Source organism: Panthera pardus, unplaced genomic scaffold (assembly GCF_024362965.1).
Source record: "Panthera pardus isolate Hobbes unplaced genomic scaffold, ASM2436296v1 HiC_scaffold_2, whole genome shotgun sequence".
Classification (NCBI taxonomy): Eukaryota; Metazoa; Chordata; class Mammalia; order Carnivora; family Felidae; genus Panthera; species Panthera pardus.
The window spans coordinates 43,758,399-43,771,816 of NW_026526765.1; the positions used below are offsets into that span (position 1 = coordinate 43,758,399).

The 13,418-nt window shown below is 44.9% G+C and overlaps 2 protein-coding genes across 2 annotated transcripts in view; one reads left to right on the plus strand and one right to left on the minus strand.

Annotated features, from left to right (window-relative positions):
• The window catches only part of SLC36A1 (solute carrier family 36 member 1), a 154,999-nt gene that overhangs the window by 88,653 nt on the left and 52,928 nt on the right, over window positions 1–13,418 (plus strand). The gene's annotated exons all lie outside the window — the stretch shown is intronic.
• The window catches only part of FAT2 (FAT atypical cadherin 2), an 83,885-nt gene that overhangs the window by 34,874 nt on the left and 35,593 nt on the right, over window positions 1–13,418 (minus strand). The window contains exons 6-10 of the mRNA XM_019464471.2: window positions 13,053–13,263; window positions 11,105–11,244; window positions 10,227–10,508; window positions 8,694–8,904; window positions 837–4,895 (exon numbers count right to left, since the gene is read on the minus strand). Coding sequence (XP_019320016.1) covers window positions 837–4,895; window positions 8,694–8,904; window positions 10,227–10,508; window positions 11,105–11,244; window positions 13,053–13,263 — 4,903 coding nt within the window. The remainder of the gene's footprint in view (window positions 1–836; window positions 4,896–8,693; window positions 8,905–10,226; window positions 10,509–11,104; window positions 11,245–13,052; window positions 13,264–13,418) is intronic.

Sequence of the window (13,418 nt, forward strand, 5' to 3'; positions counted from 1 at the left end):
TGATCTCACAATCCGTGAGTTTGAACCCCGTGTCAGCTCTGTGCTGATAGCTCAGAGCCTGGAGCCTGCTTTGGATTCTGTGTCTCCTCTCTCTCTTCCCCTCCCCCGCTCAGCTCTGTCTCTCTCTTTCTCTAAAAAATAAATAAACATTAAAAAATTCAAAACAAAAGCTCCTTTTTGGGCACTGGCTAGCTGGTTCAGCCACTGGACAGGGATTGGGGTAATTTAAGTCTGCAGTAGGTATCTATTGCTAGGGAAAGCAGCTCGTAGAGTGTGGTTTTAATGCCAGATATGACTCAGGCTTGGAGTGTGACCTTGGTTGAGTTTCTGCCCCTATCTGGGCTTTGGTTTTCCTGTGTGTGAAATGAGGGGACTGAGCTGGAATCATATCTATCAGTGTTTTCACTCCAACACTTAGGTCCTATGATTGACTTAAGCAGTCTTTCTGGTATCCACAACTTGCTCTAGGCAGAATACACTCCACAAGGACAGTCATCTGACAGAGTTTTCAGGGATCATAAGACTACTGATGCCTTCTCCATCCTCTAGAAGCTGAGAACAGTTACAAGTATCTCCCTTCTATTCTTTCTACTTCACCTAAAGTAATAAGAGATCTTCTCTGCAAAACACTTTCCAATTTACAGGGGGCTGTCTGAGCTTTCTCAAATTAGATCTTACCAGCATCCTTGTGAAGTGAACGAGAATAGGCATGCCAAGTCTATAAATGGAATCTAATAAGCCACAGAGCCAGGACTTAAACCCGTGTCTTAGGGCACCTCTTACTAGACTTTTTTCAATGTACCCCAGTGCCGCCGTTCCAAGACAAGTATTCTTACCTGTAATGTAGCAGGTGACCTGTCTGTTCTGCTCAGAGACATCAGCATCCAAGGTTTTAAGAGTGGCCACGAGTTCACCAGGTTCACTGTTCTCAACCACAGATCCTCTATAGTCTTCAGAAGCAAATCGGGGAGCATTGTCATTCTCATCTGTAATGGAGACTTCAACCAGGACCTGAGAGGAGAGCTGGATGGTCCTTCCATGGTCATGGGCCACCACATAAAAGCGGTAGGTCTGGCGTGTCTCACAGTCAAGCTCCTGGAGTGTGGTGATCCAGCCAGTCTCACTGTCAATGGCAAAGAGCTCATGGATATTGCTACCAGGATCCACTGGCAGCCTGTAGCTCACCTGGCCATCATTCCCAGTGTCCTGGTCATTGGCAGTCACCTGAATGACTGAGGTCCCCACTGGCATATTCTCAGTGAGGACAGCCTTATAGGGATCAGCCTCAAAGATAGGCCTATTGTCATTGACATCCTTCACTTGGATATTGACAGAGACCAAGGAGACCAAGGGAGTGTCATTATGGGGACAATGTGCCATCAAATCAATCTGGTACCATTTGGTGGACTCATAGTCCATGGCCTTTCTCACCTTTAGAACTCCTGTGTTTCGGTCCAAGGAGAAGACACCATCCTTGTTGCTCTCTGGTGTGGTGCCCTGCACTAGACTATAGATGACTGGATCTTGAGCTGCCACTGCTTTAACAGAACCAATTTCAGACCCTTCTGGAAGATCTTCAGATGCAGAGAAAGTATACAAAGGTTCAGAAAATTTGGGCAAGGATACTTCATTAGGAACCACCTGAAGTCGTAACAGCACCAGAGAGTTCCAGTGAGGAGGCCCCCCGTCCTGGGCTTTGATTTTTAAGTCAAAGGCTCGGTTTTCCAATCCCACCAGGCTCTCTTTCACCTTGACAACACCAGTAGTTGGGTTGACTTCAATGACCTCTTCATCCAAGTCCTCCACTGAGTCCACTGAGTAGGTGACATCTGCATTCCGACCTTCATCTGCATCATAGGCCAACACCTGGATAACTGGGGAGTCTTTACTGACATTGGATTGAATGGACACTGTGTACTCAGATGCTTTAAATTGTGGAGGGTTGTCATTTTCATCTGTGAGGATGATCTTCACGGTGCAGAAGGCCACTCTTCCTCCTCCATCCTGAGCCATGACTTTAATAGCAATAACTCTTTCTGTTGAATTTTCCCGATCCAGTTTCTGCAGAGTGGTGATCTGGCCATTGGGGTTTATGGAGAACTTCTCACCTGCTAGTTTATTGATGATGGTATAATCTACAGTGCCGTAGGGACCACTATCTTTGTCTATGGCTAGCAACTCAATCACCTTGGTTCCCACCTTTGCATTTTCTGCCAATTCTGCCTCATAAACATGCTGCTGGAACTCTGGGCTGTACTTGTTGGCATTTGTAGTGTTGATATACACAGGCACAGTTGCTCGGAAGACCCCATCAGAAGCACCTACCCTCAAATTGTAAGAAGAGTCCAGGTGCTTTTTGCAAAGGTTGAACATAGAAATTATTCCTGATGAGCTGTTGATGGAGAAGTGCCTGTCCTGATTGCCAGAAAGAATCAGGTACTCCAGGCGGGAGGTATCCCTGCTGTCAGGGTCAAGAGCTTGCACTTTAAGAACCAGGTGTCCACATGTTGCCAGCTCACTGACATTGGCTTCGTACTGAGGTTGCCTGAACTCTGGGGGGTTATCATTGATGTCCGATACATTAACCACCACAAGGGTTTCACCAGTGAGTGGGGGATCTCCTCTATCCATGGCCCTGACCTTCACATGAAAGTGTTGTTGAGTTTCATAATCCAACTCTTGAACGGTGGACATCTCCCCTGTGCTCCCATTGATCTGGAAGAATTTGGAAATATCTGAGCCATCCTCTACAATCTGATAGGAGACATCGCGGTTCTGCCCTGAATCCTGGTCAGAAGCCAACAGCTGGATCACAGGGGTCTGGGCAGGCAAGCCTTCCGATACTGAAGTCGTGTAGACCAATTGAGAGAAAGTGGGAGGGTTATCATTGACGTCCTCCACCAGGACTTCCACTGTGGCTTCAGAAAATGACCCCAGAGCTGTGTCTGTGGCTCTAACTGTGAACACGTGTTTGGTCTTAGACTCATAGTCCAAAGGGCCTGTTACTGTTAGAACACCAGTCTTGAAGTCAGTGGTGAACAGCATCAAGGGCTCTTCCTCCACGATGTTGTAGATGAGTCGGAGTCCCTCTGGACTTCGGGCCTGGGTGTGGAGAATTGGGGTATAGAGTGTGATATTTTCAGGCACTCTCACTTTGTAGTAAGGAGTCTGAAACAGCGGGTTGGATTTATTTCTCACGGTGACAAGTACCTCTTCCTCAGTCTGGAGGGTTGGGGTGCCTCCATCCCGAGCAATGACTTTGAGGTGATACTTATTTAAAGCTTGATAATCAAAGGGTTTCTTCAGTGATATGTCCCCAAGATAGGGGTCAATTCGAAAATATGCATAATCTTCTGCAAATGCATATGTGACAGCACCATTTACCCCCAAGTCCTGATCAGTGGCAGATACCTGACAGAGAACATCCCCTGGTTCTGTGCCATCTTGGATAACTGTGTAATAAGGTGCATGCTTAAATTCAGGGTGATTGTCATTGACATCCTCAACAGAGACCCTGACCAGAGCCTGAGCCACCCGCTGAGGGGTCCTGTTGTCCCTCAATTCCACCGCTACCGCATAAGTGTCCTGCTGTTCTCGGTCAAATGCCACACCTCTTGTCTGCAACACACCTGCTGACCTGACCATCCGAAACATATCTGTGCCATTCAGTAGGAAGTAGGAAAGCGTGTCATTCAAATGATTGCCCTGGGCACCAAGAATCACCAGTGCCTTTCTATCCTGTAAATTCTCCTTCACTGTTGCCTTATAGACGACCTGATCAAACTGCAAGCTTGTGTTAAGAGCCTGTGCCAAAGAAATTTTTACCAGTGCAGTATCTTGATATAGGCCATCAGAAGCCCTGATGGTGAGCTCCCGAGAGACTCCCAGGAAAGCAGGGTTCAACACAGATATACGGCCTGTGATGGGATGGATGGCAACAGCTTCGTCAGCATTGCCAGTTTTGATGCCATAAGTGACTTCCGAGTCATCATCGTTGGCCTGCACGATTAGGAGCTCCATACCCCGATGGATAGGCTTCACTACTGCTACTTCATATACCTGATCTGAGAACCTGGGAGGGGAGTCATTTACATCTTTGACATTGATGGTGACCTGGACAGGCCTGGGTGCAAATAAGATGGGGTTTCCTTGGTCATGGACGTAGACGCTGAATTGGAAAGAGGGCATGCTCTCGTAATCCATCTCTGATATGATGACCAGCGTTCCCATGCTGGGATCAATTCTGAAAAACTTCAAAGCCTCTGGCTCCAGAATTTCATAGACCAATAAGGAATTAGCTTCTTCATCACTGTCAGAGGCACGAATCACAAGGGGGTTGTTGTTTTCGTCCACGATCATGCTGTACAATGGAGCTGCTTCACTAATTTGGCCCACAAACACGGACTTGAAGAACACGGGAGCATTGTCATTTTCGTCAATGATGTACACAAGAGCCATGACATCAGTAAATGCTCCTGCCATATTGATGCCTCGGATTTTCAGCTGGTAAGATGAAATTTTCTCATGGTCCAAGTTCTTCTGGGTGGAAATGAGGCCAGAATATGAATTCATGGAGAACACACCATCCTTGTTTCCCTCTCTTAACTCATAGGTAACTTCCGAGGAGCTTGTAGCTGACACTAGGAGGACTGGGGAACCAACAGGGATTGATTCAGGGATCTCGACAAAGTACTCGGCTTTGGAAAAGATAGGGGCACTGCTATCTGATGGGTAAACATTAATGATCACTGTAGCCAGGTCATGCCACTGTGGGGAGCCTTGATCTTCTGCCTTGACTGTCAGGCTATACCGGGCATGATTTGCCTGATCGAGTTTCTGGGCCAGAGTGATGATGCCTAGCAGGGCATTTATGTTGAAGAAACCCTCGCTGTTCCCTGAAACAAAAAACAAGACAAACTGAAATTTACCCCATGTTCAAGAGATACCAAGTAGGCTTTCTAGATCAGTAAAGAGGCTATCACACAAAACGTGGACAGGACAAAATCCACATCCTGTGCTATCCTGGATTTAGTTATGAAATGGTATATAGGGAACACACCTATTTTATAAAATACCTTACACAAGGCACCTAGTAGCTACTCCATAAATGGCAACTTCAATGATCACTCAGTCTTTGGGTCACAACTTAAGCTACAAACCAAAGCTGTAGGTCTTGAAAGTGAAGAAAGAAACTTAGGCTTTGTAGGAAAAGAACACTCCACTCTGTATTTCGGTGGCGACTTTTATAGGAGAGACTTTTAAAAACCACCCTATCTGCTCCCCACATAGTCTATGGTGGGAAGGTCCTTGTTGGGCTTGGAGGTTGGGTGGGGAGAGACTGAACCCAGACCTTGATGCTCCTGATCGAATGCCTTTTCCACCACACCTGGATTTTCTAAATGTCAAACATTCTCACATTGCCTTTATAGTTTTTTCAATATCCAGCCACCACCTTCGCAATTTTATACCATTATTGAGCGCATATTTTCCTTTAAACGGATTTGTTTTTTTAATTTAAGATATCTTAAAAATAATTTTTTTAATGCTCATTCATTTTGGGGAGAGACAGAGAGAGACAGAGTACAAGCAGGGGAGGGGCAGAGAGAGAGACACACACACACACACAGAATCTGAAGCAAGCTCCAGGCTCTGAGCTGGCAGAACAGAGCCTGATGTGAGGCCCGAACTCATGAACCATGAGGTCCTGACCTGAGCCAAAGTCAGATGCTTAACTGACTAAGCCGCCCAGGTGCCCCTAAATTTAAAATAACTTAATAGGAAACTTTTGTATCACTACTTTAAAAAAGAAAATCCTTATTGCTTGCCATACATCAGAGGCTACCACAAAAACAAGTCAGTGGAAAAAAACATTTGGATAAAATACCTGGGTAAAATCTGGATAAAACCTATTGCTTGCTAAAGGATGTGAGCCTGAGATCTATCCTCTTTCTTTTGTAAAACTAAGAGTAGCAAGTGTTAGAGAAGAATGAGAGATTCGAGTACCCATTGAAGCCTTTGTCCTTGACTAACCAGGAAGCCCCCCGTGAACATCAAGGGGACGTATTTTCTCCATATCTGATTGCCTATCTTTTATAGGCCTTTTAAAATTTAATATGTAGGGGCTTCTGGGTGGCTCAATTAAGCATCTGACTTCGGCTCAGCTCATGATCTCACGGTTCATGAGTTTGAGCCCCGCTTTGGGCTCTGTGCTGACAGCTCAGAGCCTGGAGCCTGCTTCAGGTCCTGTGTCTCCCTCTCTCTCTGCACCTCCCCCACTTGTGCTCTGTCTCTCTTCCTCTCAAAAATAAACATTAAAAAATTGTAAAAAACAATAAAATTTAATATTTATTTTGATAAATGCATAATAACATTTCAAATTTAAGTTTTGAGGAAAGTTCTGGTTATACAACATTATATGATTCCCAAAAAATAATGTTGAAAATATAATTAATTATATTTCCCCCCAAAATAGTGTCTCAAAGTTATTGCAGTTTTTAAAATCTGACTTTATTTAGACAACAACCCCTTCCTCCCTCCCTCCTGCTTGCTCTTTCTTTCTTTCTTTCTTTCTTTCATTTATGGTAAGAACAGATAACATGAGCTCTACCTCTTAGCAAATGTTTAAGGGTATATAGCACCGTATTGTTAACTAAAAGCACAATGTCACATAGCAGATCTCCAGAATTTCAACTTGCATAACGGATACTTCCCTCTCCCTAGTTTTATTGAGATGTAATTGACATATTATGTTGTACTGATTTAAGGTATACAACATAATGATTTGATGTACCTTTATATTGCAAAAGGATTGCCAAAATAAGTTTAGCTAACATCTATCATCTCACACAGTCACAATTTTTTTCTTGTGATGAGAAGATTGCTTATTTAATGCCATCACTGAGTAACACCTGAATAATTTTGCTCACCTCCAGGGGTATAGGTCTTCACTCAGGGAAGACCTATACTTTACTATTCTTGTTCTGTTTATCACACAGGTGCATATTTTATTATTTCAATAGTAACCAAATAGCCAGGCTTCATCACAAAACATTCCATCTGATTCTCCCACTCATGGAAGCTATTCTCCAGCTGACTAGTGAGGTGATTTCCCAATTTGCCCTGTGATACAGACCCTGTTTCATCAAAAACAGTTTTGATAAGTAGACTGCAGTTGAAAAAGTTTTGATAAGTAGACTGCAGTTGAAAAGTAGTTCTATTAAAAGTAGCCAAGTAAACTACCTGGGCATAATTATACTTTTTTATGTAATGCTGCTGAGAGAAAAAACTGGGGCACAAAATTGTATATTCACTTCAATCTTTGCTTTTAAATGTTTATTTTTGAGAAAGAGAGAGAGAGTCCACATGCATGCACACACGCAGGGAAGGGGGAGAGATAGGAAGACAGAGAATCCCAAGCAGGTCCGCACTGTCAGCAAAGAGGCAGAGATGGGGCTCGAACTCACAAACCATAAGATCATGACCTGAGCCAAAATCAAAAGTCAGACACTTATCTGACTGAGCCATCCAAGGTACCCCCCTCCCCACACCCAATCTTACTACTGCAAAAATATGCATAGGAAAAGATAAGAGGGAAATACACAAAATTATTTTGTCTGGTGAAAACTATGGCTGAGTACTATTTTCTTCTTTATTCCTGCTTCTCCCATGTTTTAAAAAATGAGCATGTGTGACTTCTATAATCAGAAGGATATTTTAGAACAAGTCTTAATTTATCTATAAAATAAAATTAGTACCTCCATCAATGGGGTTGTGAAAGAGATAAAATGAGATAAAAGATGTGATTATGCTTCATAAATCACAACAAGTAAGCAATTAACGGGTTAGAATTTGTATTATCATTCTTCAGTGATATATATATAGACTTCTGCCACCTGGCAAGGTATAAGAGTTTCTGTTTCTTAAAAAAAAAAATGTAAAAGCTCTGATTTCTGGAAAGTATATAGGCAGTAAATGAACATTATGCTCTATGAGTCCCTTTGCAACATCCAGCTTGCTGAGTTTTACTTTTATTAAAGATCATTAAGAATTATCAAACATTAAAAATGATCATTAATGATCATATTTGGATACTAGAATTATCATTTTTGTTTCTTTAATTATTTATAATTAACATGTATCAATGATAGCAATAACCCCTGGCATTTGTATAATATGTGACAGTTTACAATATGTATTAATGCACATTTTCTCTTTTTCTCTTTACAAAGACTTTCTGGTACAGGGGACATCATTCCCAATTTTGAGAGGAAGAAAACCATATAATAAATATGAAACAATGATACGGCCTTAACAGAAAATGTTACTCCTAAATGTAACTCCTACCATACGTATTACAAAATATTTATAGGTCACTCTATTGTAAAAGCACAAAGATATCACAAAGATGTTACACGGACTCCATAAGCATCCTTTATATATACATTGTTGCTGAATTTATATAATATGTCTATAAATTCTCCCGTAACTTAAGTAGGCCCTTCGTTATTATTCTTACCATCTTTGGAAGTGGATTAATTTAGGTTATTATAATCCCAGAGAATGCTCTGGAAATGGTATTTGCCAAAGCTTAGAGAGCCTGGCGTCTGATTCACTTGCAAATTCATGCCTCCGGTGGTTTTTCTTATTGCCGAAGACTCTTCCCTCATGCTCTGGACTCATGGCCAGCCTCTCACCTTTCAGGAAGGAGTAGCGGACCTCGGCATTGGCTCCCCGGTCACCATCCATGGCTCGGACCTGGAGCAGCTCTGTGCCAGGGGCCGTGGTGTCAGGAACACTTGCCTCATAGTAGAGCTGGGTGAAGTGGGGTGGGTGGAGGTTTCCAGCCTCCACGTGAATAGACACCCACACAAAGTTCCTCTTGATGGGCATCTCCTGGTCTCGGACCTACGGGCCCAAGGGGAGAATGCCGTGAGCAGCAAATGGAATGGGAGGCGGCAGGGTTACATGAAGGTCAATGAAATAGAATGCCAGTGAAAGATACACCCAACTGTAACTCTGTGTTGCTTTAAATTTTGCTCTCTTTTATGCTCTTTTTTCTTCAAAAAAATTGTTTTAATGCTTATTTTTATTTTTGAGAGAGAGAGACAGACACAGAGAGACAGAGTGTGAGTGGGGGAGGAGCAGAGAGAGAGAGAGACACAGAATCGGAAGCAGGCTCCAGGCTTGGAGCAGTCAGCACAGAGCCTGACACGGGGCTTGAACCCACCAACTATGAAATCATGACCTGAGCTGAAGTCGGACGCTTAACTGACTGAGCCACCAGGCGCCCCTGCTCTTTTTTCTTTTTAAGTTAACTTATAAATTAGTGATTATTAGGCTTAGCTGTATTCATGGACTATCCCATTTTAGGAGAAAGACAGAAAGAAGTACAGAAACCGTATTTTCCAACTGAGGTCTCAGAGGATATTTCCTCAAGATGTTAACATGTTACGCAGGGGAAAAAATTCTATGGTCAACTAAATTTAGGGGGCGCTGAATTAAATGATGTTAAAGTTTTCTTTGCTGCAGGACTTTGCAGAGCCTTTAATATATATTAATGTGCCCAGAGGATGATAACCTAACATATAAAATCCTGCTCCTTGAGTCAGGAAGGCTGGATTTGATTCTGGTTTCATCATAAAGAACTGTATGATGGTGAGTAAGCCCCTGTGGGCCTGTGGTATAAGAGGAGAGAAATGGGTAGGTTCCGGGCTGGGACTAGAGTGTGGCACTTGAGGCACGTAGGGTGTAGATTTAAGGAGGTTCACTCTCAGGGTCATAAGGTGCGGGCACAGAACCCTGAAAGTGAGTCCTTCTTAGTTTTTTGTGCCCTGCCAACGCCTCTCTTGCTCACCCTAGTGCTTGCTCTAGGCGGGCGGGTCTCTGGGTCCTCCCCAGCTCCGACACTGTGTCAGTCTGCATTGTGGCCATGCGGTCATGGAGCAGGGAGAGAGCTGTTGGGGGGTGTGTGGACTGAGCCCAGAGAAAGCCCAGGTTGTAGGAGTTTCCTTGGCAGCTCTGCAATCTCTTTCTTTACTCTCAGGCACCCCTTATGGAAGGTGCCTCTGGCAGGCTGGGAAGTGTCACATCTCATGTCATGCATCGTCATGAGCATCAGCGTACCTGGCTAATCAGGGAAGAGGGGACCTTCGGCGTGCCTCCAAGGGTGCCCACCCCCACATATCTACATGCAAGTGCATCTTTCCCTGGTTTTTCGGCTTACTCACCATAACTGTCAGCGTGTGCTGGGAGGGGCCCAAGCCAAGGTCCAACTTCCCCACGGTTACCAGGACACCACTGCTTGGGTCCAGCTGGAAGAGGCTGGCACTTGCTGGGTCTTGGCTGCCATGTATGGTGTAGATGAGGCCTTTGCCCTTGTCTGGATCCGTGGCCTGAACTCGGAGGAGCTCCACCCCAGGCAGTGTGTCCTGGGGAACTCTGACCTCATAATGAGCCTCCAGGAACTGGGGCCGATGGTGGTTGACATTGGCAATCATGAATATGTAGACCTAGGGAGAATGAGAGGGAAAGGTAGCCTGTAAGCTCTAGGGGGTCAGTGACCTTGTCTGTCTGGTTCTTCGCCATACCATCGATGCCTAGAACAGTGCCTGGCACGCAGCAGTCACTCAATAAATATTTGTTGAATGAAAGATATGATTTCAAAATCACAAGGCTTTGAAATAATGTGCAGTCCAGTGGTTTTCAAAAACAAAATTTTGGTTAAAAGGACCTTTTCTTCAAGTGAATTTTTTAATGAAATTCCAATATATGAAGCAGGTAAATCTCTGGCTGCAACCACCGTAGAAATCTAGAGCCCCCACTGACCAGCATGCCTCATACCCCTGGCAGCCTCTATGGAACTCTATCCTTAATGGAAAACTGTTCATTGAGACAAAACCCTTCATTACACAGTGGGAACAAGAATTCTCCCAAGAGCACAGAAGTAGAAAATCTATCAGATAAGACTGGAAGGCAGAACCTTAATTCCAAATTCAGCATCTTCTGAAGTACACCACATCCACTGAAAGCCTTGTGTAGCTTCTTCCCAATGAAGGAAGCCTCCCGTCCCCTCTCAGCTCAGGGGGTCCCCAGTCAAGCCTCTAACCTGAGTGGCAATGGTGTGGGACCCATCGGTCACCTCCACGGTCAAATTATAGCTCGACCTCCTCCTTGTGTCGAGAGGCTTAGCGATGACAATGCTTCCTGTGGTCTTCTCAATGTCAAAGTCCATGTCCTGGTCACCACCTGGAGTGGGGGTGGGGAGGGGGAGGAGCACACACAGCCTCAGTGATGGAGACAGTAGGAGAGCAACGGGGTCTGTCTGGCACGTTTAGAGGAAGGGGTCGTAGATCCTGTCAAGTTCTTGTCAAATTACTACCAAGATCTGAGCGATGATACAGAAAAAGGCAAACTTATAAGGCCTGAAGAATGGCGGAGGAAGACCGACGTTTGCCATAGAACGTGTTCTGCTACCAGGATGAGCTCTACCCCATGGCCTATAGGACAGTTTGCATAGCCTAAAGGTGCCTATGTGCAGGAGAAAAATGAAAATAACTCTGTTCAGGGCGCCCGGGTGGCTCAGTCGGTTAAGCACCCGACTTCGGCTCAGGTCATGATCTCACGGTTCACAGGTTAGAGCCCCGGGTCGGGCTCTGTGCTGACAGCTCAGAGCCTGGAGCCTGCTTCAGATTCTGTGTCTCCCTCTCGCTCTCTGCCCCCCCTGCTCACGCTCTGTCTGTCTCTCTCTCTCTCAAAAATAAATAAACATCAAAAAATTTAAAAAAAAAAGAAAATAACTCTGTGCAAGAGGAAATTGATGCAATAAACTGTAAAAATCTAAAATGTAGAATTAACATGCAGCTATTTAATTGTTTACTCAACAGAAATCTGTTTCGTGGCATGGAAATATGTTCATGTTATATTTTAAAAGGTTATAAAACAACATTTTAATATAACCCTAAAAGTGTGTGTGTGTGTGTGTGTGTGTGTGTGTGTAAAGAAAAACCGCTAAAAGGAAAGACAGCAACATTTTAACAGTGGATTATCTTCTGATTAGTGGGGGTTTTGGTGATGTTATCATCTTCTCTGCATTTATTTGTCTCCTCTAAATGTTCTACAGACTACATGTGTTAATTTGTGCCAAAGGAAAAAGAAAAGCCAAACAAGAGGAACAGTTAGTCAGAATTGAAAGTCAATCCAGGAAGTCAAAAATCTTGGGACAGGTGTACATCCAATCTCTGAACTAGGCTGAGAATCTCTCTAATTGGACCCCAAAGTTCATGTGGTACTGAAACTCTTAGATATTCTTAACCTGGAATCCCTGGCTGCATTTCAAGGGATCTATAAATCCCTATATTTGTATTCTCGTGTGTGTGTGTGTGTGTGTGTGTGTGTGTGTGTGTGCACGCACATGCACATGTGCACACCTTTCTGGGAAGAGAGCCTAAGCGTTCATTAGATTCCCAAAGGATTCATCAGATTCTCAGGGGGGTCTATGCTCCCCTCCCCCCGGATATTTTAACAAAATCTTGGTTTAGAGACAAAAGAAATTTCAGAGAAGACCATGAGAGCTTGGACCCAAGTGTCTCCTACAAAGAGAATGGATCCTTTCCCCTGATCATGAGGACGGAACCTGGGATTAGAACATGAAGCATGGCCCCAGGGACAGCGGTCCTCAAGCCATGGTCAACGATATCAGCTCTGCAGGGATCTCACACTGAGGCAGAAGAGGAAACACAAAACTTGTGCTTTCTCCTCTGAATCTCCTAGGCACTTGGAGTAACTGGGGGACTGTCCCACTCTGGCTGGGGTACCAGTGAGGCCATGGAGGCTCGACCTGAGATCACAGCTGGTGTGGAAGGAAAGATTGGCAGGAGTGGTGCTTCTCCTCACCAGCTGCCCCAGAGAACAAGGGCAGAGACAGTCACCACTCACCGCCAAAGGAGGGGCTTCCAGGGAGCATGACCTGAGTGAGCACGCTCAGAAGGACCGTGCTGTGAAGACCGGGCCTGGGCTATAAGGATGGAAGGGGCTGACCCTCCTAGGGTCCTCACCGGAGATGTTGAACCAGAAGAGACCGGGTCGGCCCTCCACACTGATGACCCCCACCATGTGGTTCACGGGGTCCGTCTCCATGACTGTAAAGCTGTAGTGGGCCTCGTCAAAGGCCAGTGGTATGGAGGAGGGCCGGGGCTGGGGGATCCACTCGATGTGCAGCCGGACACTGGCTGAGAGTGGTGGCTGTCCACTGTCTGTTGCTTTGATCTGAAAAGAAGCCAAAACTGAAATTGAGGCCTTGTCTGCAGGGCTGGGCAAGAAATAAGAAGACCCAGGTGGCCAGGCGAGAGGCAGAGCATCCTGTGACTTCTGGAGCCGGCCTCCCGTCCACTCGTCCATTCATTCCACACACACAGCAGGAA